Below are 24,631 nucleotides of genomic sequence, written 5' to 3'. Positions count from 1 at the left end.
ATATTAGGTTTGTGAAATTACCGGTAAGTATAATATAAATCAGTTACTTATGCAACCACGTTAAACGCACCTTCAAATATTAACTGATGTTGATATTGCAGCTAAGGAGTTGCGTAAATGTTTGTCATTTACTTAATGCTTAACCCTGTATTATAATTAGGTGGAACCAATTGCAAATTTGACTAACGTAAAAGTTACAACTGCACTGGTTGGAATAAATATGAAAATGAATTTAATTTTGTGTGTTAATCAGAATTTTGAGGGCACCCAAAATTTTAACGACGCCAATACATCACACAATAGTTCGTTGCGTATATTTTATTGGCAATAACGCTTGGTGCACAAATTTAAAAGTGAATTTCAGTCTTTTTTTTCGTCCAATTTATTGAGGACCTGAAAACAGAAAGAAAAACGTTAGAAAATCTATAATCTGAAGATTTATTTTTGAAAGTTTCACCACTTACATTGGTCGTGGTAATCGTGGCAGCAGTTTCCGAGTCTGCCGCATTGATAGTTACATTGGCAGCCCTTGGTTGCATCAAAATCACCACAACGATTAAAACAAGTTCCACGGACACAAGTAGGGACGCCAGCTGACCATCGGCCGGGATGTTTGCACTCGATGTCGGCCGTTCCAACCATCATGTACCCGAGGTTGCAGAAGAACCAGAGTTTAGTTCCAACATTTGCTTCTCCTGTTATACCGGGATGAACTCCACCGTTCACGGGTGCAGATAAAGCAGGGCATTTCGGGACTGAACAAAAAATGTGGTTTAATTATTTTCGTCGTTTGGCAAAATATGAATAAATAAACATTTTTTTGCACAAATTGTGTAATTTAAAAAAAGTCCATCAAACATTTAAACCCAAACTGGACCCAATAACGTTTTCTATCGTTTGACAAAAAACGAAAGAACGCAGACATTTGGACATTGTCGTTTTTTTACAAAAAAATAGCTTTTAAACTTACATACAAGCATGTAACGGTAGATTGCACGAAGCTGGTTCACTAACCAACATTAAACCACAGTCGTTAACTTACCGACACAATAAGGAACTCGTTGTGACCACGATCCGCTTGGGAGACATTCATGTTCAGCTTCACCCTTAATAGCGTAACCTTCCTCGCACTCGAAGCTGATGAAATCTCCAACATTGTAGGGGGTGTTTTGTTGGGGGCTGTACGACCCATGTTGGGGGGCTCGGGGCGCGTCACAAGTCGAAGCTGCAGACGTAAAAGTCACGTGATAATACTGTCGAGTGACGTCACTCATCTTGCACAAGATGTCACTGGGAAACTTTTTGGCAATTTGAAATTACGGCCCTTAAGGGATCAATCGGGTATTGCAGAAATAACAATGGGATTTGCGATTGAATGCTTGGAGCTATTATCGGGCAAATCAGTGGTTTTCAAACTTGTCCCCTCTCCGAATAAGTGGGGAACAGATTTAAGGGGGGCGCACGTATCGAATGTTATAATACCGCTTTACAAATGCAAACTCATGGAATCTTCTCATGATATCGTATAACAAATGCTCATAGATGATCATCTTTTATGTTTAAGCAAAACCCTATGACAACTTTAGTTGTAAAAACTGGCGAAGAATTAAAAGCTTACGAATGCATGTTGGAGGTTGGGCTGTCCATCGGCCGTTTCTGAGACAAACGATTCTTTCTCTTCCGTCAAGCTGGAAGCCTTCGTCACAACCAAATGTCAAAACATCGTTCGCGTAGTAATTGTCTTTCTCGGTGTCGAAAAATCCGTTTGCTGGGGCCTCGATGTCAGGGCAGCTGACCTCTACATCAAGGTCACAGAATATTGTGAGAAATTGAGTACTATACGTAAGGCTGGTTTGGTTAATAACCGTTTATTTGAAAAGTTGTTTAGATTGTCACAATAAGTAACGTGGCCTAAACAAAAATTGTTTCTAAAGCAGGGTCCACAACCTTATTCGCACTGCGGACCGGTTTTGAATCTAAAATTTGATAACGGACAAGCCTTAAAAAAACTACAAATATTCTGCAATAAAAACGCCTAAATTAGTTTTTCATTCCCGGGTATATGGGCAAAATGTTTCAAAGCAAAGTATACGGCCCGGTAACAAACTCTTTGCGGACTGGCACGGGCCGCGGCCCGGCGGTTGCCGACCACTGTTCTAAAGGAAGAAGCATCGATTTTTGGGCTTGTGAGATAAATAAATTGAGCGAAATTATAAAAATGTATCAAGAAATTCCAACTACTCACGTTGGCAAGTTGGGTAGTCATGATCCCAAGTTCCGTCAGCCTGGCAGAACAACCTTGAACTTCCGATTACAACATATCCGGTTGTGCAGCGGAAGTACAACCGGTTCCTGTAGACGTATCGGTTCCTGGATGGGCTGAAACTTCCCTTGTCTGGTTTGTCAGGGACCGGGCAGGTCACAACTGTAAGAAAACAGTATTAGTGGATTTTGAGACGTACAAGTATTATAAGTTAGGTAGGATTGCGCAATACGAGAAGTGTTAGTAAAAATCTGTTTTTAACGTCTGTTTTCTACATCAGTGGTTCTCAACTGGTGGTCTTTGATGACTTTTTGGGTGGTCCACAGAACGTCCACTAAATTAAGTGATAAACTAGAGCAGATTATATATTTCATGTTGAAAGAGCATAAAAACGTTAGCTGTTGGTAATTGTATCTTACTCCTTGAAAATCGGTTTTAAAGAATTATGTCCAAATGGTTGTTTCGTATGCTTACTTCAACCTTGCTCAAAAATGAAATGGTCCACGATATTATTTTTACTGGGCGAAACGAGTTGAGAACCAGTGGTTTACATAAAAGGTTTGTTTGGAAATGATATTCACCTTCACAAGTAGGTTCGTCATCCGACCACAATCCTGTGTACAAGCAGATGATTTCAGAAGCTCCATTAAGTATGTATCCGGTTCGACATCCGAACTCTGCACTCTCCCCAGCTGAGTAACTCGATTTACTCGGTCTTGTGTATCCGTAACGTGGAGTAGTTGGACGTCGGCATGTTACTCCTGTGAAAATTTTATGGTCAGCCACTGGTGAATTGTGAGGAACATAAACTGAAGAATGCATTGGATGGTAAAAAACGTGTATTTCTGGGCCCTGTACAGACTTATACTAGAACTAGGCCGAGCCGAGCCAGAACCTGGGTACTCGGTACCGAGCACCGCTGCTTTTAAAATTTATTTTCGGTGCTCGGCCGAGCAGTTGCACAAACTGACCCGAGCATTAAATTTGCTTATTCATGCCCTGCTAACACACGTAACTAGTGTTTGAAAGGGCACCGCTGGTGACTAAGTGACCTTGTAATGATAAAACTAGCATGGAATTGTGAAATCATTAAATCACAATGCACCGAGCATTGACGTTATATGCTCGGTGCTCGTCCCAACAGAACATTTGCAGTTTTAGCTCTACTCTAGAAACAAGTAAATACCTCTACATGTTGGTTCCGGCCCAGACCATTGCCCGCTCGGCAAACAAACCAAAACTTCGTCTCCTTCCAAGTTCAACTTATCATCGCATGTAAACGTCACTTCAGCGCCGATTGCGTAATCGACTTGGTCGGGAGATAGGGAGCCTTGATCCGGAGCGGTGAGGGCTTGGCAGCGGGTTTCTATGGAAACAAGAAAAAGGCGAAATATTAAACGGTCGCGGGCAGTAATGTACCGAATGTTCGAACTTATTCAGCTGAATCAGTCATTTTTACATGGATATGGTTTCGACCGAATAATTTGATGCACAAATACTGTCTTATCAGCCTGATTAATAAAACAAATCGAAAAGATCTGTTTGATATTGCAAGTTACAGACCAACTTCAAAAGTGAATAACAATTCGTTTCGTTGTAACAGAATAATTTTGAAGAAAATGCAACAAACCTTCACAAGTTGGTTCTTGGTCCGACCACAAACCGCTGTAAAGACATCTGATGGAAGCAGCACCTCTCAACACGTAACCATCGTTACATACGAAGTTAACTACATCCTGAGCGTTGTAGATCGCCTGCTCGGGTGAGAGAGAACCTTGATCCGGTGCGATCAGGTCGCGGCACGTGATTGCTGAAGAGAAACAAACGTCATCAGTGACATCACAAAGCCGCGTTTTGAAAATCACCAAAAAAATCGTTAGTTCAACAGTTGCTCGTTTATCCACAAAAGTTTGACCCACAGTAACCCCGCCTTCTCTTTGAACCACAGTAACCCCGGTTTCTTATTGACCCACAGTAACCCCGCTTTCTCTTTGACACGCTATAACCCTGCCTTCTCTTTGACCCGCAGTAACCCCGTTTTTTTACCCGCAGTAACCCGGATTATCTTTGACCCACAGTAACCCGGCTTCTCTTTGACCCACAGAAACCCCGCCTTCTCCCAATATATAATGCTGAAAACAAACTTACGTTCGCATGTCGGTTCAACATCGGACCAAACTGCTCCGATCTGGCACGTGATCGTCTCGGCTCCTTCAAGTCGGTAACCTTGGTTACAAGCGAACTCAGCTACGCCACCCACTGGATACATAGGTTTGATCGCAATAATTGAGCCGAAGTTTGGTGCGACTGGCTGGAAGCACATCTCAGCTGAAAAACAAATAGTTTTGCATTTTATTTGATGTTTTGTGACCAGTGAGGTTTTACAACTGAAACATTCGTCGTTTGAAGTTTAGTGGTAGTTTTGCGAAACAAATGATGTTTTTGGAAGTTTTTAGGAAACACTGGCATACAATTCTGGGTTTTAACCGGTTTCAAGCTTAGGCGTTTCAAAACATCTTGCTTCATTCGAAAATACGTTGCTACATGAAACCCGACAATTACCTTCGCATGTTGGTTCGATATCAGACCAATCTCCGGTGTCCAAACAAGTAAGTTCCTCGGCACCGTTGAAGAAATATCCGTCATCACATGTAAAAGTGACGGTGCTGCCAACTGAGTAAGATGTTTGGCTTGGTGAAAGTCCTCCGTTCGACGGGGAGATTAGCTCACCACATTCAACAGCTGAAACGTAAAAAAACAGGGAGTTTAACTCACCACATCTAACAGCTGAAACATAAAAAACGGGGAGGTTAATTCACTCAATCAAACAAATTTAAAAAGCTCTTCTGGCGATTGTATCAGGAAGTACGTTGCCATGAGACACTCGATTCCGAGGCACATGACAAACCTGAATTTCAACCACGAGTGTATCAAGGAAAACTTGCTGCGCTCTTTGTATTTAGAACGCCTGACAACATACATTTGCCAGAAGATCTCTATAAGTTTGATATCATGCCTGGCAGCAACAACTTACATTTAACCAAATAAATATGAAAGTACAACAGTTTTGTTGCTAACATTTTGTGAGCGAGGAGCCATGAAATGAATTTTACATTTCCAACGAGGCACTTTATCGATTCGAAACGTTTAGATTTTCTGTCGCAAACGAAATACTAATTAGGTTACGTTGTTAATATATTGTCACCTTCACAAGTTGGAACGACATCCGACCAATCCCCGCTGAGCAAACAAGTCGCCACATCGGCACCAATCAGTGTGAATCCAGGATCACATTTGAAAAGGATCTCTTCGTTGACGTTGAAAAGATCTTGTAGTGGTGATCTGCTGCCATCTAGCGGTGCATCGAGGGCCTGGCACTGGATCGCTGTGAATATACGGAGGTGGATTTATTAAAGTGATGCGACGATCGTTTTTGCAATCTACCAAGTTTATAGAGCTCTTTTGGCAAATGTATTTTTATTCCGACGTTTCGACGTCCTATACAGGTCGCCTTCATCAGGGTAAATAACACTTAACGCGACTAGTGCAGTGCACGATAAACAAAGGAAAAAAATTACCCTGATGAAGGCGACCTGTATAGGACGCCGAAACGTCGGAATAAAAATACATTTGCCATAAAAGAGCTCTATAAACTTGATATCATGCCTGACAGCAATGGCTTAAATATTGTGCAACCTACGTTCGCATGTGGGCTCCACATCGGACCACGTGCTGTCAGCTTGACATGTAATAGACTCAACTCCGTTTCTGATGTAACCTTCATCGCAGGAGAAAATAACCACAGAGTTGAATGGGAATTCGGGAAGTGGGTTTTCGATGTTGCCGTTCTCGGGTGTGATTGGTTCGTCACACAGAATCCCTGCGAGGTAATATCAGTATTAATACAAGTCGAAAATTGCACATTTGTATTGTGTTTGAAGCAGCAGTGGATAACCAGGGCTCCCTTAAAGAGAAACGTACGCCACACAGAGAAAGTTCTATTTGAATAAGAAACTGAAAATGCCAGTTAAACGAATTGTTATATATTGTAAATTCATGGACTGAATCTGTTACTTGGAAAGTATTTTCCATTCCCAGTTATTTATTCTCATAAACAGTGATCGTTAATGACCATGCTGTCTGTTGGAGGGTCTGATATTGTTAAGTATATTCATTCTCACACAGAGAAAGGAATTTTCAAGGAGGCGTCGAGGTCTTGCTTAACACGTAGGATTCTTTAATATTAAGCTCCTTTAAAGCTTTTTATAAATAATACGAATAAGAGCGTGGGCAATTAGGATTTTTTAGGTGATTAGATGCAGCAGAGGCAAAAACGTTGAAAGCAAGGAACAATCTGATTACACTAAATCTTACTTTCGCAAGTTGGTTCGATGTCGCTCCATTCTCCAGTCAACAAACAAACGATGGAAGTTGCTCCAACAAGTCTGTAGCCTTCGTTACATGAGAAGAAAACCTCATCATCGCGATTGTAGAAATCTTGCACAGGTTGGGGTTCGATTTCGCCGTTCTCGGGAACGAAAGGTGCAAAGCATTGAATTGCTGGAAACAAAAATCCGAGTTCAAAGATTGGCACAAACCGTGCGTACATGATCGAAACGGAACAAGTCTTCAGAAACAAAGCTCGGAAATCTTATTATATTGAAATACGATGTCTTTACAATCCCGGTTGTCGATATCGGTACAGAATGTTCTAAAAGTTCCGCGTACATCAAAGTCAACCTTGCCACAAAAACCGAAAGGGTTCTATTTTTTTACTTTTTAATAATATTTCGATGATACTAAATGAAAAAGTCCCCCCTTTAAGCTGATGGAGTTATATAGTAGAGAAGGTCTGATGATTTAACGCAAACTGTTGTTTGACTGACAAATATTTTAGTGGGAAACCCAACATACATCAGTAATTCAACCAATATCGTGGTTGATGTAGTGAAGCCCCGACCCTCACCTTCACAAGTCGGTTCAACATCTGACCAAGTTCCGTCATCTCCGCATGTAACTACCTCACTTCCGGCCAAAATATAACCGTCATCACAAGTGAATGTGATTTCGGAAGTGACGGTGTAGACGGGCAGTGCTGGGTTCAGCTCGCCGTTCAACGGAGCTTGTAGGGCCTCACAAGTAACCTCTGCAAAATGGTAGTCAATCCTGGTAAATTGAATAGAACTATTCCTTTTTTTAATTTGAATCCATTTCATTGCTCTGTATAGACACTGAAGATGCTTTAGCGAAATTAGTTTGTTTTTATAACACTGTCAGCTGATTTTAACCTGGAAATAAACATTTCCCAACTCTGCAAAATGGAACATAAAATATCATACAACCGGCGCTTGGATAAGATTCAAGCGCGTAAGTTGTCTGCATTACCCTAATTATGTTACATTTTGCATAATATACATTAGATCTATTGTAAAATGAGTGAGTAGGTTGAAAAAGTAAAAGGTATTTTAAGTTGGGCCAACAGTTTGATCAAATTAAAAGAGATATATACGACAAACGGGCATTATGACGCAACATTTCATCACGTGAAACATGGGGAATACCCACCAATGCATACGGGAGTAGGTTCGGTCCAAGTTGCGTCACTCTGGCATATTGACGTCACTGACCCGTCCAACAGGTAACCGGCGTTGCACGAAAAGGTGATGACGTCATCCACACCATAACCAGTGGGCTGGAACGGAACTGCGTCACCGTTGTTAGGTGGGAGGAGTGGGTCGCACATAACGGCTGGAAGGAAACGGTTTAAGTTTATTACCTGGCAGATAGATTATATACATGAGCTGTTTACTACTCGCTTTATAATAACTACCCACAAACAATAGAAAACATGAACTTTAAGTTAAACAAACATACAAAAAAAACTTTATACCACAAAAGTCAGACCTTTTTTCAAGTTTAATACTGGCAGAAGTTTATTACAGGCATATTAAAGCAAAATGTAGACAGTTTACTACACGCTTTTTATATATTTGACCATAAACAGCTGCAAACATGAGCTTTAAGCCAAACATACATAGCTTTGTATAACCAAAAGTAAGAAGTTATTGTTTTACAAATAAAAACTATGAAAATGAAACCTTACCAACACAAGTGGGTTCATCATTTGACCATTTTCCACTTGATTGACAGGTGGTGGACTGTGAACCGGTCAGTGTGTAACCTTCATCACATGTGAAAGTGACCTCATCACCAACATCATAGAAAACCTTCACCACATCCATCTCACCATTGTCGGGAGTTTCAAGCTCGCTACACTGGAGGGCTGAAAAAAAATCAAGGTCATTATTAGGGATGAACCGAGCCGAGCCAGTACCCGAGTACTCGGTACCGAGCATCGCTGTTTTTAATGCTCGGTGCTCGGCCGAGCAGTTGCACAAACTGACCCGAGCATTTAATTTGCATATTCATGCCCTGCTAACATACGTAACTAGTGTTCTAAAGCAGTGCTCTTCAACCGGTGTGCACGTGCACCAAAATATGCACGGGGTGCACTAGTACGAAGGGGTATACAAGGGTGCATCACAAACTTTTAATGAGCCATTAATATTTGACTGTTAGGATATTAGAAAAAAGATGTAAGTTTCAAATGATGTGAGCCAAGGTAAACTTTTTTAAAACTTTAAAACGCGCACTTTATGGGCATGTACAGCTTAATAAAACACCGGTGACGTAAGAGACCTTGTAGAGCTAAAACGTAGAAAGGGGATTTTTCGTGACGTCATAATGCACCGAGCGTGCTCGGCCGAGCACCGAGCATTAAAGTGAGATGCTCAATGCTCGACCAAACAGAACATTTGCAGTTTTGGCCCATCCCTAGTCATTATGATTTGTGTTGTTGCTACCAAATAGTGATTTGTAAAAACATAATGAAAATCTGTTGGATACATTCAGCATCTTTTATGTAATATTTATTCAAGTTATTTTATGCTGTCTGGCTGGATTATTTTAGCTTGTGCATTGTCATATGGTAAATGCTTGGCGACCGCCTTGATTCGGTATGACGCTTCCAATAGGCCTGGCGTACTATGATTTCTATATGAATGTGCCACGATTGCAGGTTTGCACCGATGTTTAGGGGCTGATCCCAGTTATGGATTTATATCTTATTGTTATGCCACTGATTAGCTTGATGTTTTTGATAAATTGTTACATCAATATATTTTTTTTCACAAAACATGAATGTTCAGCTTACGAATGCAAATAGGTTCGAAGTCGGACCAGGTGCCATCAGCTTGACATCTCACGTCAATGCTTCCGATCAATTCAAATCCTTCATCACATGTAAAGGTGACGACATCATCAACTGCATAATCATTTTGTGGCGGATTGAGACTGCCATCGACAGGTGCCGTAAGTCCGGGACAGGTGACAGCTTCAAATACGAATTTAAAAATTAGCAACAAAATGGAAATAAGGCACCAAAAAATAGTTAAGGCTTTTTATTTGCACACCTGGGCATCTGGTTAAAAAATATAAGAAAGCTGTTGTTGCAAAGTTTATGAGGGATTGCTGGATTGATTTGAATATTAGTTAGTAATATGCAATAAGAAGAAATGTTAGTAATAAATACTAGCTTCACTTATGAGACCTTATAGATCAAAACAGTGTGGACTGTCTGCAGCTTATCATGTAGAAGTGTTTAAAAAAGACACAACTACCAATAAAACTGTGCGTACAGAAATCACTCTGAACCAACAAGCACTCAATACAGATGATTCAAGTTACGGATAATCATAATGCACTATAACCAGTGGTGGGATTCATATTTTTCAGCCGGTTCTGTTACAAAAAGTCCATTGACAGTAACCAGTAATGCTAACCGGTTTGCTGATCTCATAAAATTCCGTGAGATGGTTCTAAAGGACCGGTGTGAACCGGCTGAATCCCACCACTGACAATAACTACCAATAAGATTTGTATATTTATTTCCACAACTGTAGTAGAAAGCAAAAAAATATTCCTAACATCACATTTCACTAATAGATGCAACTTTGCCCACCTTCGCAAACTGGTACTTCATCAGACCATAATCCATCGATTCCACAAGTGAGTTGTTCAGCACCAACAAGATTATATCCACGATTGCAAGTTACATCAATCGAGTCACCAACAGGATAGAAATCCAAATTGTTGGAGAATTCACCGTTTTCGGGTTCAACAAGTGCATCGCAAACAATTGCTGCAAACCATGTGAAAACAACTTCACAAACTGACAACATTACTGTATTTACTTGATTATAAACCCTATCTCGATTGTAAGCCACATACTGTGGTGCTGGGTGCTATAGTTTCATATTACCTATTTTAGTTGTCACTTAGTAAAACTTTTTCCAAAAAGCTGTTAATCACTTAAATAACAGTACCCAGCAGTATGTAGTTGATGTATAAACTATAAAGTGTCAATGCAAAGAATTTTGAACACAAAGTAAATGAAATGCAGGGGGGGATAATATCAGCATAACATAAAAAAAATACAAAGAAAACTTTGTAAGATGTCAAATAAATATGCTACTTCCAGTTTTGCTAGCATCGTTAAGTAAATATAATGTTGGTGGTAACATAAGTAAAGGAGGGCTATGTCATCCTTAGCATGTGCAGAGGTGATACAAAAAAACACTTTGGAAACAACAGTTACCCTGTCAGGCTATAAATATTGACCAACACACAACAGGGAAAATAACTCACGTTCACAGAAAGGTTCAGGTTCACTCCAGAGTGAAGTATCTTCGCAAACTGATGAAGTTGCTCCAATTAATCTGAATCCCTCGTCACAAGTAAACTCAACACTGTCACCAACATTAAACTGAACATCATCAGATGAAATAGCTCCATTGAGTGGCGCCAACAATGCATCACATGTGATTTCTATGAAGAAAACAGTTTTTTTTTTTTAATAATCTTGTAGAATGTTACATAAAATCCCTGAACCAATAAACAAAACAAAATGCAGCAAAATTGACACAGAAGGCAAACTAGCAAGTTTTCCAAAAGAAATCAAAAGTACACTTGCCACATTTTGTGATTATACGGGCAAGTTTATTAAGTAAAAAATTAAATTGTATTATTGACAAATTTTCATATTTACCTTCACACACAGGTTCCACATCATCCCATTCCCCAGATATTTGACAGTTCAGCTCGTTTGCACCAACCAGTGTGAAAGTAGGAAAGCATGTAAATACCACAGTTTGTCCGACGCTGTATTGGGTTTGCACTATGTCCATTTCCCCGTTGTCAGGTGCAACCAATTCTCCACAGGTAATAGCTGCAAAAAATAAACAAATAAATCAAAGCTCGAATCAATTGACCAAAACAATAACAGAATATGCAAAAAAAAATGAATTTATTTTCTTGGCAATAAACAGCAATATTATATTTTTGTATGTGTTAGTACCAAAAGTGATTGTTAACAATATAATATGCAAAACTTCTTCTAATGTGTTATCCCAAAGCAATGTGCAAATACATTAAAATCTTTCATACAATTGGCAATAAAAGTGGTATTATATTTTTGTAAGTGTTGGTACCAAAACTATTGTTAGCAATATAATATGCACAATTTCTACTGATGTGTTATTCCCAACCAATGTGCAAATACATTAAAATTTACATCAAAATTTGAGGTAACAAATATTTACGTTGGCAAGTTGGCTCCACATCAGACCAAACTCCTTCAGCGAGACATTCAAGCTGCTCAGATCCGTCCAAGAAAAATCCATCATCACATGAAAAGTCAACCTGTTCCCCAACCCTGTACTTTTGGTTGTTTGATGATTGTTGACCATTGTCAGGAGCAGTGAGCCCATCGCAAGTAACGGCTGCAACAAAAGTTAGATTTGGATCACAATGATTTATTCATCATAGATTTGCTGGTAAAACCTTTCATGCACAAATAAAGAACTTTATGGGGGTTTTTTTATTTTGTTTTCGGACACTGATGATGGAAAAGCAAAATGCACTCTTTTTCGTGAAACAAATAAAACACAGCGACAGATTTAGCGGTCTTTACACTGAATTTTCATGATCTGATTTTAATGACCTGAATCATCGCAGTTGCTTTACTTGAAAGGAAGTTTCATTATTAAGAAAAGATTTACTATGTTTATGGTTTCTATTGTAAAAACACTGAGTATAAAATGTATAAAGCATATGACTAAACAATTGCAAAACATTGGTTACCTTCGCATGTTGGTTCAACATCAGACCAATCTCCGTTATCCTGGCACACGACCTCCTCTGCCCCCATAAGTTCATAACCTTCATCGCAGGTGAAAACAATCGTCTCTTCAACCTGGTATTCGTCTTGATCGGGTGAAAGTTCACCATTAATTGGAGCAGTCAGTGGATTGCAAGTATTGGCTGAAAATAAACACAAATATGTAAAAAGCTGAAAATATGGTAAACCTGTTTTAAACATGTTGTGTGAATTCCTTACATTGGCAAGTAGGAACCTTATTTGACCACTTGGTGTTTTCGCGGCAAGTACTCGTTGATGAACCAACAAGCACGAATCCGTCGTCACAAGAAAATGTGATCACATCATGGACATCATAAGCATCTTGTTCCAGATCAATGCTTCCATTTTCAGGTGCTTCCAGCGCGTCACACTGAATAGCTAAAAATACTTTGTGTAGTTTTCAGTTTTTCTAATAAATTAAATTTGTTTGCTCTTAGTAATGTAAGTTAAATACACTAAAAGTCTAATACTGTTCGTGAATTCTTCAACAATTCCAAACAATGAACAGTTTGCACATTTGAATCGGGTTGAACATGCCCCATGGGTGTTTGAAGAATCAATGGGTTAAGGTTAAGGGCAAGATACATTTCAATAATTACTACTTGGGAGCTTGGCTAGCACACTTTATTACATAATCCATATCATACCGGTGCAGAATGCTGTAGCGCTCCACTTTCCGAGCAGACATCTTGCATAAGATGCACCGGTCCGTGTGTATCCTTTGTTACATCGGAAATAAACACGTTCATTTCTTCGGTATGTCTCCTTGTTGGGGCGAATATCACCTCCCTCAGGGATGTCAGGTTTTGAGCAAGTAATAACTGAAAATACATAAAGTAATATATAAAAACATAAATGCTAGAGAACTTGCGTATAAAGAATACCTTATGTAGACATCATCTATCGTAGTTATGCTTTTGATGAAATTACTCTTTAAATCAGTGTAAGGTGTTCATTAGTAAATTATTATTATATTCAGCAGAAAATCTGGTTACCAATATTTCCATAAAAAAACTACTAGAAAAATTATGAATAAAAACTACATACTAGAACAGCTTGGTGCTGGAGTCCAGCTCCCATCGTCCTGACAAGTTGATTCGGCACTTCCTACTAAGTTGTAACCATATCTACATTTGTAGGTGACAGTTGAACTTGGCTTGTAGGATGATGCCGATGGTTTGTAAGAAGCATAACTAACACGGGCAGGTCTTCCACAAGAAACCTCATCGGCTAAAAACAACATTTTAAGTCAACAAAACATGCAAATCTTAGTTATCCGCATGTTTGTTGTGTGTTTGTGCCAAATTTGTCGTCAACATTCTAATTAAACAGTCTGCAATATGTGGCAGCTCCCAACAATATTTTAGCTAGGCATGCAAGACCAATTATACCGGGCCCGGGTGCAACGCAAGTGGTAAACAGGGGCAGGCAAGCCAGACAGTATACTAGCATTATAGGTATACTTAAACTTAATGCTAAATTTCTTTATAAAATATATATCTCTACTTTATGCTACATTTTCATGTGCAATAAAAAAAAAATGGAGTGATAATCGCACATACAGCTGCCATACTCTGCAGAATGTTTATAAACAGCTATAGCTGCAAAGTATTTTTGTTAATAACACAACATATTTGCATCAGAATTTAGAACCAACCTTCGCATCTCGGAGGTCCGTGCGACCACTGGCCGTTTGATTTACAAACAATATCTTTTTTATCATTCTTGTTTAGTGTGTAACCAGCGTCACAAAAGTACCAGACTTTATCATCGACGTCGTAAGATGTTTTATCTGGTTTGAGTCCACCATTTTCAGGTTCTGCTGGTTTACCACAACCAGTTGGCACTTCTAAAAACAAAACAAAATATATTGACAAGCGAGTACAATAAAAACAAACAAAAAGCAACAGATTGAGGCAAATTGCAAAACAATATGTTTAACTTTTTTGTTTTTACCGCAAAATTTTCTCAAAAGGTTGGTTATGCTTGAAAGCACATTGGTCATGCACCACTAAACATGTATACGCATGAACAAAAACAGAAACTATTAAAAAATGGCCCCCAAAAAACTGTCAAGCCACTTACTGATACAGTCGGGGGTGCCATGAGACCAGCCACTCGACAAACAGGTGACATCTTTTTTCTCGCCATCAGGAATTTCGTAGCCGGCGTCGCAAGTGAACCAAATTTTGTCACCCTCATAGAAATGCTGTTGGTTGTAAGGTTTGATGTTTCCATTTGCGGGGGCTTCCGGTCTGTCACATCCGGCCGGAGAGGCTGGGTAATAAAAAAAGTTTTCAAGAAAGTCATTGTTTTTACGAACACTATACACGGACTTGAAAAGTAATTTAATCATAAACATAACTGCCAAGGAACTGTTGTATATGACAACAGAGATTGTTGAAACTCCTGCGCGATGTATTCTATATACACCAGTTCCTTGGCAGTTATGTTTATAATTGAATCACTTATTTTTGCAGTCCAATATTTTTTAGCAGGCCTGTTACGTTGTACTTACAGGATGGGAGAACGCAAGTTGGCGCTGCTGCATCCCAACCGATTCCTTGCAAACACGTGAGTTTTGCCTTTCCTTGCATCTGATAACCGTTGTTGCATGTGTAAGTCACAGAATAGCCCTTCCAAAAATATCGACGTCTTGGCGAGTACGTTGCTTTATCAACGTTGATCGTCCTGCACCAAGCTGAAATCAGACGCAACAATTATCGACATGTCCAAATTACAGGCGGTTTGAACACCCTTCCGTTTTTTACAGAAATGAGCACAAAAGTTATTTCAATTCTTTATATACATTGAAAATTTTCGTTGTTTTTGCAAGAAAATGGAGCGTTATAGTCATAGTTAAAACAGGTTACTGCAAAACCGAAAGCTAAAACTACTTTAACACACAGCGCAATATTGTTTTAACTTTGCCAAACCAACACTTACTTCTTTGGTAGGAGGACGAAACTGTGCTTGCCCAACATAAAACTGCCAGGAGGATCAATGACTTCATTTTGTATTTTCTTTGCCGTCTGGATTCGGCCAAGTGCCGTTTGCCACATTTCCAATCCCTTATATACCCGGTGATGACGTTAATACTCGATTTCAGTTTATTTGAAAACCTTTTTTCGCGACGAAAATGATTACACCTACGCACTTTGAAGTAAAAGAAATTGAAGATAATAATGCGTAACTGAAATTATCCGAATTACCTGAACGTGCCCCTCGCAGGCAGACGAACATAAACATCTGTAGCAATTAGTGAACTTACCGGCGTAATTAAGTGTCTTTGCGGACCAACAGTCGGAGGGTTTGCTTGTAATCAGCCCGACAAAAATTACATCCCACAAATTCGTTGACGATTTAATCGCTCAAGTGGATCACCGCGTGCGCAAGATAATATCCTATTGTTACGTAATAAGAGCGCTCGCGAGGTTAAAAATAATCAAGAAGTTTTATCAGAAATTGAACTGAGTTCGGTAGGCGGAATTTTAAACGTGAAACAGTTTAAATGTCAATACGTTACGGGAACGGACATAATTTAACGTTTAAACTGAAACACCGCAATCGTTAATTTGGAGGGGGGAGAATTAAAACGAATTTTCAAATTCTTTCGGTCACGTCAATTTAAGTATAGGTTCGCAAAAGTGTTTGATGCTAAAAAAATTTCTGCACTAATTCAAACATTTACCAGTGGAATTTTACAAAAAATATTTAACACACAGGATGCTATCAGGTGATTTTCCAAACTTATCCTTTTCACATTAGTAACTGAGTGACCATATATTAGCGGAGATCGATGAATTGGAAACTAAAGCGGTTTTTGCCTCATTCGGTTAAAGTTAAACATTGTAAGAAAAACAAAAATGATTAGCTGCTGTGTCAAAAAATTGGAAGTGAAATTCTGCTTGGAAACTTTTGGTTTGTTCTGGACAAACATTCCTTGTTTGAAGTAAATATGATTTAATTGTGTGTTTTTTTCTGTTATTTACACTTTTCTTGGTTGTGTAACATATTGCGGCGATCGCTTGCTGTTTATTTGGCGAAGTCCAAAGTGGAATGACTAAACACAGAGCGACACACAACAGAAAAGAAAAAAACGAGAAAAAGGGCAACAATTGACACGCTTTAATAATCCCGCGTCTGTAGAGTCGCTCCTATATCATATAGTTGTGGTAGAATGTATGCCGCCGAAATAAAGAAACAAATTTTCTCAAATTTTAGTTTTTTGCCATAAACAAAAGGGTTCCCAGCATAATGACCATCAATCCAAACATCTGATGAAATTCAGCATTTAGCCCAAAGCTGAAATTAAGCTACAGTGGTGAATATTTTTTTACAAAATTTGTAAAATATCTTATCAGCTTGTTTCATTTACAACAAACATTGGAATTAGACAACAAAACAACAAAGCACCGTTACGATCAGTCAACATAAGACTTTTCTTAAAACCGGGAGACATCTTTCACCCTTTGGGGATAATAGGCTGTACTTGTTTAAATTAAAACATCACTGTTGTTTGTTGATGAAAAAAGTTAATGGTGATCGTCGAAATAGGAGGCTTAGTATTGTTGGGAAAGATTCTTTAAAATCTTAGAAATTAAATCGTAGCCGCGCAATTGCGCTAAAATATTCACCAGGCCGGAAATAGCTGCGCAACGTTGGGACGTTGTAAAGCGCTAAACAGTGGAGGGCACAATTGGAGGATTGGTGGTAAACGCGCTGCAGCTACACCGTTACTACAATCAAGTCAAAGTTAAAACTTAATACCTTGACATGTCGGAAACTCATGTGACCAGGAACCCCCTATCAGACAAACCACATTTCTACTTCCAACCAATTCATGCTCGGGTTCACATTCGTATAAAAGTTTCGTCCCGAAGTTGTAAGTTCCCGTGCTTGTTGTAACTACGCCACCCAGTGGCTGTGGTGGTTTGGGGCATGTAAGGCCTGTGAAACCACAAAGTACAAATGCTATGTAAAATTCCACCGAACAGAAAACCGTGTTTGGTTTCATATCGGGATTTTAGAAAACAAAAACACAAAAATAAGTCGGAGCGATTTAACAAAGATCATCAGTAGCACTTTAATGCAATCGGTAATATAACGAATAACTTGACATTGATTTAGTGATATTAATATGTTAAAATAAGATGTTTTTTTTACTTACTCAGACAATAAGGTGGGCACTTGTCGAACTGTCCACTTTCCGAGCAAGTTAAAACCGCTGGACCAGCCAATACAAACCCGCTCCCGCATCTGTATGTCACGTTTTGTCCGAACTCATATTTGCCTTGTGCAGGTTCCAGTGTCGCTCCTTCCACTGTGGGCGCTGTGCATGTTGTTTCTGCAAAATTATTTATTATTTAATGTTGGGCAGGAACCTGGCCGAATGGTCTGGCGCGCCTGACCCATATACAGACATATAAAACCTTGATCGGGATTCGTCCCCGGGAGTGTCCTGGGTTCGAAACCCGTGGAAAAAAAATATATTTAATGTTACAACAAAGTAATTAAATTGATCACAGTAAACGCCAACGACAGTATTTAAGTAAATTGTTAGATTTGCCAATCAACAAATGCTTTGAGTAACCAGCCAAACATTCAGCACGAGCAAAACAATTTCTATCCCACCTACAAGAGAAGCGGACAAATTTTCGGATAAGCCGCATTTAAACCGAGAAAGAAAATTTTGAAAGCGTTGCTATGGGCAACTGGTTGCTAAGTGACAACAATTTGGTTGCTACCTTCACAAACCGGGAAGTCGTCCGACCATTTTCCATTTTCCATACAAGTTAGTTTTGTGCTTCCCACCAGCGAATAACCGACTCTGCACTTGAAATCGATTCCATCATTAAGCGAATACGAATCGGCTTGTGGTGTGAAGTTTCCGTTGGGTGGAGCTAGAGGTGGTGGGCACTGACGCACTGAAAACATCGGCTTGAAGTTAAAATGTGCTGGTTTATTCAAGTTTGGCCGGGTTTTTCAGGTCGGGTTTGGGGTAGGTTTAAATAAAACATACATATGTGTTGTAAGTTTGTGTTTGTTTCGAAGCAAATGTTCAATGTAAAGATCAAGAAACATTGTTGACATTTCACAACAAAATATCAAATCGACAAAACACGACATCTACAAAATATGAGAATTTATGGAAATTACCTCGACAAGACGGGAGACGACCCGACCATTTCCCGTCGTTCCCGCAAATAATCGATTTTTCTCCGACAAGATTGAATCCAGGATTACAGGAATATGTGACGATTGTCCCAACAATGTAGGGAGTTTTGTTGATTGTGAATCCACCGTTGATTGGCAAAGTTGGGGAGGGGCAAAGTATTTCTGCGGGAAAAATGGGAATTTGAGTTTTTAATCACGAACGAAAACACAGACAATGACAAAAATATAAAGTTCGATGTTTTCTGATTTGGCCACAAATATCAGGAGAAACAAACTGACGTTAAAATCTGCTGAGAATTTCCACAGTTGCGTAAAATTACTCGACAACTCCACAATAGTTGGCAGCAAACCTCAACAAATGGTTAATTGCAAAACGTAGAAGACAAAATTAAAATACTGTCGATTTTTATATTATTAGATGTGCAAGTCTTGAATGCTGTAGGCCAGGAGTGTGCAACTTACGGTATGGGGCCAAATGCGGTTCATTGGATAAAAGTTGTGAGGTCCGCGGATACGTTAAGATTTCAAAAAAGTGTAGCCCGCTAAATTATTGAAGTGCAATACCATAAACTCAGTGGATAGTATTGGTGTGAGCAAATCCAAGTGCCCGGTGCTATTTTTCTGCGAATTATTTATGTGACTAGAATCACTTGCGAATTTAACTGATGGTTGTCAACTTAATTTAAGCGTATTTGGTTTGCACAAAGTTGCGGTCAGCGATCTAATCATGTAAATTGTGTTTGGCCCATCAGTGAAGTTAATCAGCCCTTCTGTAGGAAATAACAACAATTCAAACTACAAAGGATAAGATCAACAACTTTTTGTGTATCTCACAAAAACAAGAGAAACAAACAAATTGTCTGATAACCAAACTTTAAGCTGAAAAGGAAAATTTAGAAAGCGTTGCTATGAGCAACTGGTTGCTAAGCGACAACAATTTGGTTGCTACCTTCACAAACCGGGAAGTCGTCCGACCATTTTCCATTTTCCATACAAGTTAGTTTTGTGCTTCCCACCAGCGAATAACCGACTCTACACTTGAAATCGATTCCATCATCAACCGAATACGAAGCGGCTTGTGGTGTGAAGTTTCCGTTGGGTGGAGCTAGAGGTGGTGGGCACTGACGCACTGAAAACATCGGCTTCAAGTTAAACTGTGCTGGGTTATTCAAGTTTGGCCGGGTTTTCAGGTCGGGTTTAAATAAAACAAACTTTCCCTTTTATGTTGTAATTTTGCGTTTGTTTTTTTTAAGCGAAAGTTAAAATTAAATAATAAGATACATTATATATGTTGAGATTTTAAAACAAAATATCAAATACAACAAAATAAAACATCCACAAAACATGAGAATTTATGGAAATTACCTCGACAAGACGGGAGACGTCCCGACCATTTCCCGTTGTTCCCGCAAATAATCGATTTTTCTCCAACAAGATTGAATCCAGGATTACAGGAATATGTGACGATTGTTCCAACAATGAAGGGAGTTTGGTTGATTGTGAATCCACCGTTGACCGGCAATGTTGGGGAGGGGCAGATTATTTCTGCGGGAAAATGGGAATTTGAGTTTTTAATCACGAACGAAAACACAGAAAATGACAAAAATACAAAGTTCGATGTTTTCTGATTTGGCCACAAATATCGGGAAAAAACAAACTAACATTAAAATCTGCTGAGAATTTCCACAGCTGCGTAAAATTACTCGACAACTCGACAATAATTGGCAGCAAACCTCAACAAATGGTTAATTGCAAAACGTAGAAGACAAAATTAAACTACTGTCAAGTTTTACATTTTTTGATGTGCAAGTCTTGAATGCTGTAGGCCAGGAGTGTGCAACTTACGGTCTGGGCCAAATGCGGTTCATTGGATAAAAATTGTGCGGTTCGCAAACATGTTTCGATTTCAAACAAACCATGGCCCATTAAACTATTGTCGTGAAATAATAGCAAACCAGTGGATAGTATTGGTTTGAACAAATCCACGTGACGTTTTTCTGCGACTTGATTAAGCAACTGCAGAATCACTTGCGAATTTAACTGATTGTTGTCAACTTAATTTAAGCGAGTATTTGGTTTGCAACAAAGTGAAGACAATTTAAGTTACACAAAGTTCATGTTGATTGTGTTTGGCCCATCAGTGAAGTTAATCAGCCCTTCTGTAGGAAATAACAACAATTCAAACTACAAAGGATAAGATCAACAACTTTTTGTGTATCTCACAAAAACAAGAGAAACAAACAAATTGTCTGATAACCAAACTTTCAGCCGAGAAGGAAAATTTAGAAAGCGTTGCTATGAGCAACTGGTTGCTAAGCGACAACAATTTGGTTGCTACCTTCACAAACCGGGAAGTCGTCCGACCATTTTCCATTTTCCATACAAGTTAGTTTTGTGCTTCCCACCAGCGAATAACCGACTCTACACTTGAAATCGATTCCATCATCAACCGAATACGAAGCGGCTTGTGGTGTGAAGTTTCCGTTGGGTGGAGCTAGAGGTGGTGGGCACTGACGCACTGAAAACATCGGCTTCAAGTTAAACTATGCTGGGTTATCCAGTTTGGCCGGTTTATTACCCGAAGCTACGATTCTGTCGCAATTTTACGACGATGAATGTAATTTGGACTTTGCTTAAAACAATTCAGGGCCTTGCTTTGTTTCTAGCTCCTACTTTCGAGTTAGAATAATATATCGGCCTTCCTGCATCTCTGTCTTGCTTTTCTTGGGCAATGGTTTATAAATTTATCAATCTGCGCCTCTATGTACAATTTAAGCAAACTTGTCCAACCGTCCAAAAGTTAAATATTTCATCCAAAAATATGAGTGTGACATAACATGGAGAAAAACATTAGTAACCCAAATTTATTTCAGTTGTCACCAAACTTAATGTTTATTGCATCTTGAAAAGTCTTCACAACATACAAATATTTGTTGACGCTCACAAATGCTTAGAGTGTTTCACACATGCAGATATTGTTGCATTAGTTTTCTACTCACTCATACACAGAGGAACTTTGTTTGACCAATTCCCTCCAGCCAAGCAAGTAATACTCGCCTCACCAACCAGTGTGAAACCAGCTTTGCATCCAAACCACACGCGACTGTGCACAAGATATTGTCCGAGTTGAATTTTAACAAATCCATTCCCTGGTGATTTTGGCTTGCTGCAAGTTGTGGCTGAGAAAACGGATTAATTAGATTTTGGTATAATTACATTCAGGATATTTTTCCAATTTATTGATCATTTGTTTCAAAACGAATGTTGTTATTTATTTAAAGACTGAATGATCTCGGCAGTGAAACATTGACTGTTAACATTTTATAGTAAAATGTCAAACACAACAAATATCACTGATGATGGCATGAGCATTTGTCGAAACGTTTGACATATAAAGTATGTCGCTTTTTACGTCTATTTGGGCCTTTATTTTCATCATTAAATAAAATAAAACATTCACAAAACATGAGAATTTATGGAAATTACCTCGACAAGACGGGAGACGACCCGACCATTTCCCGTTGTTCCCGCAAATATTCGATTTTTGTCCGACAAGATTGAATCCAGGATTACAGGAATATGTGACGATTGTCCGAACAATGTAGGGAGTTTTGTTGATTGTGAATCCACCGTTGACCGGCAAAGTCGGGGAGGGGCAAAGTATTTCTGAAAATGGAATAAAAACATGGAAATCTAACTGAGTTAGCCGAGTTTGTTGAACAGTTAATCAAGATTATTATATTTCCAAATGGTTATTTTGCCAATTAAAGTTTGAAGCGCACTTTCTACCTTTTATTTGCAAAAAAATATATCCTCAGTAATCACGTAATTCAACTTAATCGGCAATAAGAGCGCAGAATTACAATATTATGTCGTTTAAGTTTAAGAATATTTGTGGAAACTAGAATAGAAATTTTAATTGAATGAACGAAACCTCGTGATTCGTACTTTGGGCGTTCTGTTTGAACAAAAATTAAGCAAATATTCATAAATCGTAAATCTGCTAAAAATATGTTAAAATAATTTTAGTACTTACTTTTGCAATATCCATGTAGTGGTGTCCACTTGCCAGTTAGTAAACACGTGACTCTTGTATTGCTCGAAATAATCTGATATCCAACTTTACATTGTATGTGAACAACAGCGTGCGCAGCATAAGTTTCAACGGACGGCTTCAATACCATGTTGCTGTCAGGTAACTTGGGAGCTCGACATATTTCTAAACACCAGTAAGTTAACAAACTTGTTTTGTGATGACACGAACTTTCCTATCGTTCTTGTGGGCGCATTTCGGGGCGGTGTTTGTCCATTTCCCTCTCAGACATTCACTGTGCGTTGCTTCCCCGCTCAACATTGTATAGCCGTCATTACATCGGAAGGTTATCTTCTCATTGTGGAGGTAACTTAATTTATAAGGGGAGATTGATCCGAACTGCGGGGCTGGTGGTCTGCTGCAGTCAGCTAGAAAAAGATACAGTTGAGCGCATCAAGCGGGTTTACGAGAGGACATGTGTAGAAAACTGTAGCAAAATGGTTTGCCTAATATTGGTGGTTTACAACCGTTTAACAAGCGAATCTGCACGCAGGGTTGAATGCAGACCATGGTTGTTTTTAATGTTTAACGTAAACTAACGGTTAAGCGATCTATAAGCAGTGGTGGGATTCAACCGGTTCGCACTGGCTCTACATATAGATATATATATTTTTTTATATTTTTCAGCCGGCTCTCTATATATATATTCTATAGAACCGTCTCACGAAATTTTATGAAATCAGCGAACCGGTTAGCATTACTGGTTACTGTCAATGGACTTTTTGTAACAGAACCGGCTGAAAAATATGACTTTTGTGGTAAAACCGACTGACAAAAAATTGAATCCCACCACTGCCTATATAAGCTGTGAGATAGAAAGCTTTGAAAGATAAAAATTAACTTGATGTTATTAATGATCGGTAGAGAGCAGTAGAGAGCGTTTTACCAACACACGAAGGTGGACCGAACGACCAAGTGCCATTCAGACACTGTATATCCGCTGCTCCTTTCGCGAGTCTGAAGCCAGGGTTGCACATGTACCACGACCACTGCTGGTGCTTGTAGACATTTTGTGGGTCTTTCACTGATCCATCAACAGGCGCGGAAGGTTGTGAACATGTGACTGTAAGTTATTATGTATCATGTCAGGTTGTGGGTGGACCAACCAGTAGAAATAATAAACATGATGTCAAAAATCGTATGTAAGCTATTGCTGCATGATATCAAGTTTATAGAGCTCTTCTGGCAAATGTAATTTTTGAAAAAGGGGAAAAAAGGTTGTTACCCTAATGAAAGCGACCTGTATAGGACGTCGAAACGTCGGAATAAATTTACATTTGCCAGAAGAGCTCTATAAACTTGATATAAAAATCGTGTGTAAATCGTTTAACAAAATATTTCATTTGGACATAGTAATGAATTGCAAGTGGACAATGCCTATCATCAGCATGGCTTTGCACACCACCATAGCTTTGTAATGCAGCAAATGTTTTATACTTGAAGTAAGATTCAACTTACGATAGCAGTTTGGTGTAGGTCTTGGACGCCAGTATATTGTTATACAGGTCAGTTCAGTTGGCGAACCATGCGGAAGAGCGTAACCTTTATTGCATTTGATCGCTCGTCTTGTTCCGATCCAAGAAAACCTCCGGTCGTTTTCCACATATCCGTTCCTGGGTTTGTCTGGTCGACTACAAACTAAAGAAAAAAATGCTTAGTTATCACATTTTACGCTTTAACTTCTGAAGCAATATTTATGCTATTGCTGCTAGACATAATGTCAAGTTTATAGAGTTCTTCTGGCAATTGTATTTTTATTCTGACGTTTTACCCGGATAAAGGCGGCCTGTGGAAGACGTCGAAACGTTGAAATAAAATTACAATTAAGAGCTCTACAAAC

The 24,631-nt window shown here is 39.0% G+C and overlaps 2 protein-coding genes across 2 annotated transcripts; both read right to left on the bottom strand.

The window, feature by feature from the left end:
* Positions 1-303: 303 nt before the first annotated feature.
* Positions 304-15,590, bottom strand: LOC145238904 (sushi, von Willebrand factor type A, EGF and pentraxin domain-containing protein 1-like). Its single transcript, XM_080102185.1, has 29 exons — positions 15,468-15,590; positions 15,040-15,222; positions 14,607-14,798; positions 14,179-14,370; positions 13,569-13,751; positions 13,169-13,342; positions 12,720-12,899; positions 12,464-12,643; positions 11,923-12,102; positions 11,370-11,549; positions 10,970-11,149; positions 10,284-10,463; positions 9,477-9,656; positions 8,367-8,546; positions 7,829-8,011; positions 7,230-7,409; positions 6,638-6,823; positions 5,964-6,143; positions 5,469-5,648; positions 4,826-5,005; positions 4,412-4,591; positions 3,894-4,073; positions 3,450-3,629; positions 2,845-3,024; positions 2,246-2,425; positions 1,619-1,798; positions 1,043-1,225; positions 465-755; positions 304-393 (listed from the first exon to the last, which is right to left on the bottom strand). The coding sequence occupies exons 1-29, from the start codon at positions 15,532-15,534 to the stop codon at positions 383-385; spliced, it is 5,085 nt and encodes a 1,694-aa protein (XP_079958311.1). The 5' UTR covers positions 15,535-15,590; the 3' UTR covers positions 304-382.
* A 950-nt stretch (positions 15,591-16,540) lies between these two features.
* LOC145238908 (P-selectin-like) lies at positions 16,541-22,912 on the bottom strand. The gene is made up of 11 exons (XM_080102192.1): positions 22,735-22,912; positions 22,185-22,364; positions 21,698-21,877; positions 21,037-21,216; positions 20,064-20,243; positions 19,648-19,827; positions 18,681-18,860; positions 18,269-18,448; positions 17,692-17,868; positions 17,292-17,471; positions 16,541-16,826 (listed from the first exon to the last, which is right to left on the bottom strand). The coding sequence occupies exons 1-11, from the start codon at positions 22,880-22,882 to the stop codon at positions 16,816-16,818; spliced, it is 1,776 nt and encodes a 591-aa protein (XP_079958318.1). The 5' UTR covers positions 22,883-22,912; the 3' UTR covers positions 16,541-16,815.
* Positions 22,913-24,631: the final 1,719 nt, after the last annotated feature.

The sequence above is a fragment of the Phallusia mammillata genome, chromosome 7, assembly GCF_965637545.1.
Source record: "Phallusia mammillata chromosome 7, kaPhaMamm4.hap1.1, whole genome shotgun sequence".
Lineage (NCBI taxonomy): Eukaryota > Metazoa > Chordata > Ascidiacea > Phlebobranchia > Ascidiidae > Phallusia > Phallusia mammillata.
The sequence above is the reverse complement of the archived record's forward strand: the minus strand, read 5'-3'. Positions and strand labels throughout refer to the sequence as shown.

Coding starts and splice junctions, on each gene's coding strand:
- LOC145238904 (XM_080102185.1), bottom strand. CDS start 15,534: ATGAAGTCATTGATCCTCCTGGCAGTTTTATGTTGGGCAAGCACAGTT. Junction 15,223..15,467: donor TTCGTCCTCCTACCAAAGAA/GTAAGTGTTGGT, acceptor GTCTGATTTCAG/CTTGGTGCAGGACGATCAAC. Junction 11,550..11,922: donor TGTGGAGCCAACTTGCCAAC/GTAAATATTTGT, acceptor TATTTTTTGCAG/CTATTACCTGTGGAGAATTG.
- LOC145238908 (XM_080102192.1), bottom strand. CDS start 22,882: ATGGTATTGAAGCCGTCCGTTGAAACTTATGCTGCGCACGCTGTTGTT. Junction 20,244..21,036: donor CGACTTCCCGGTTTGTGAAG/GTAGCAACCAAA, acceptor ATTTTCCCGCAG/AAATAATCTGCCCCTCCCCA. Junction 17,472..17,691: donor GTGCCCACCTTATTGTCTGA/GTAAGTAAAAAA, acceptor GTGGTTTCACAG/GCCTTACATGCCCCAAACCA.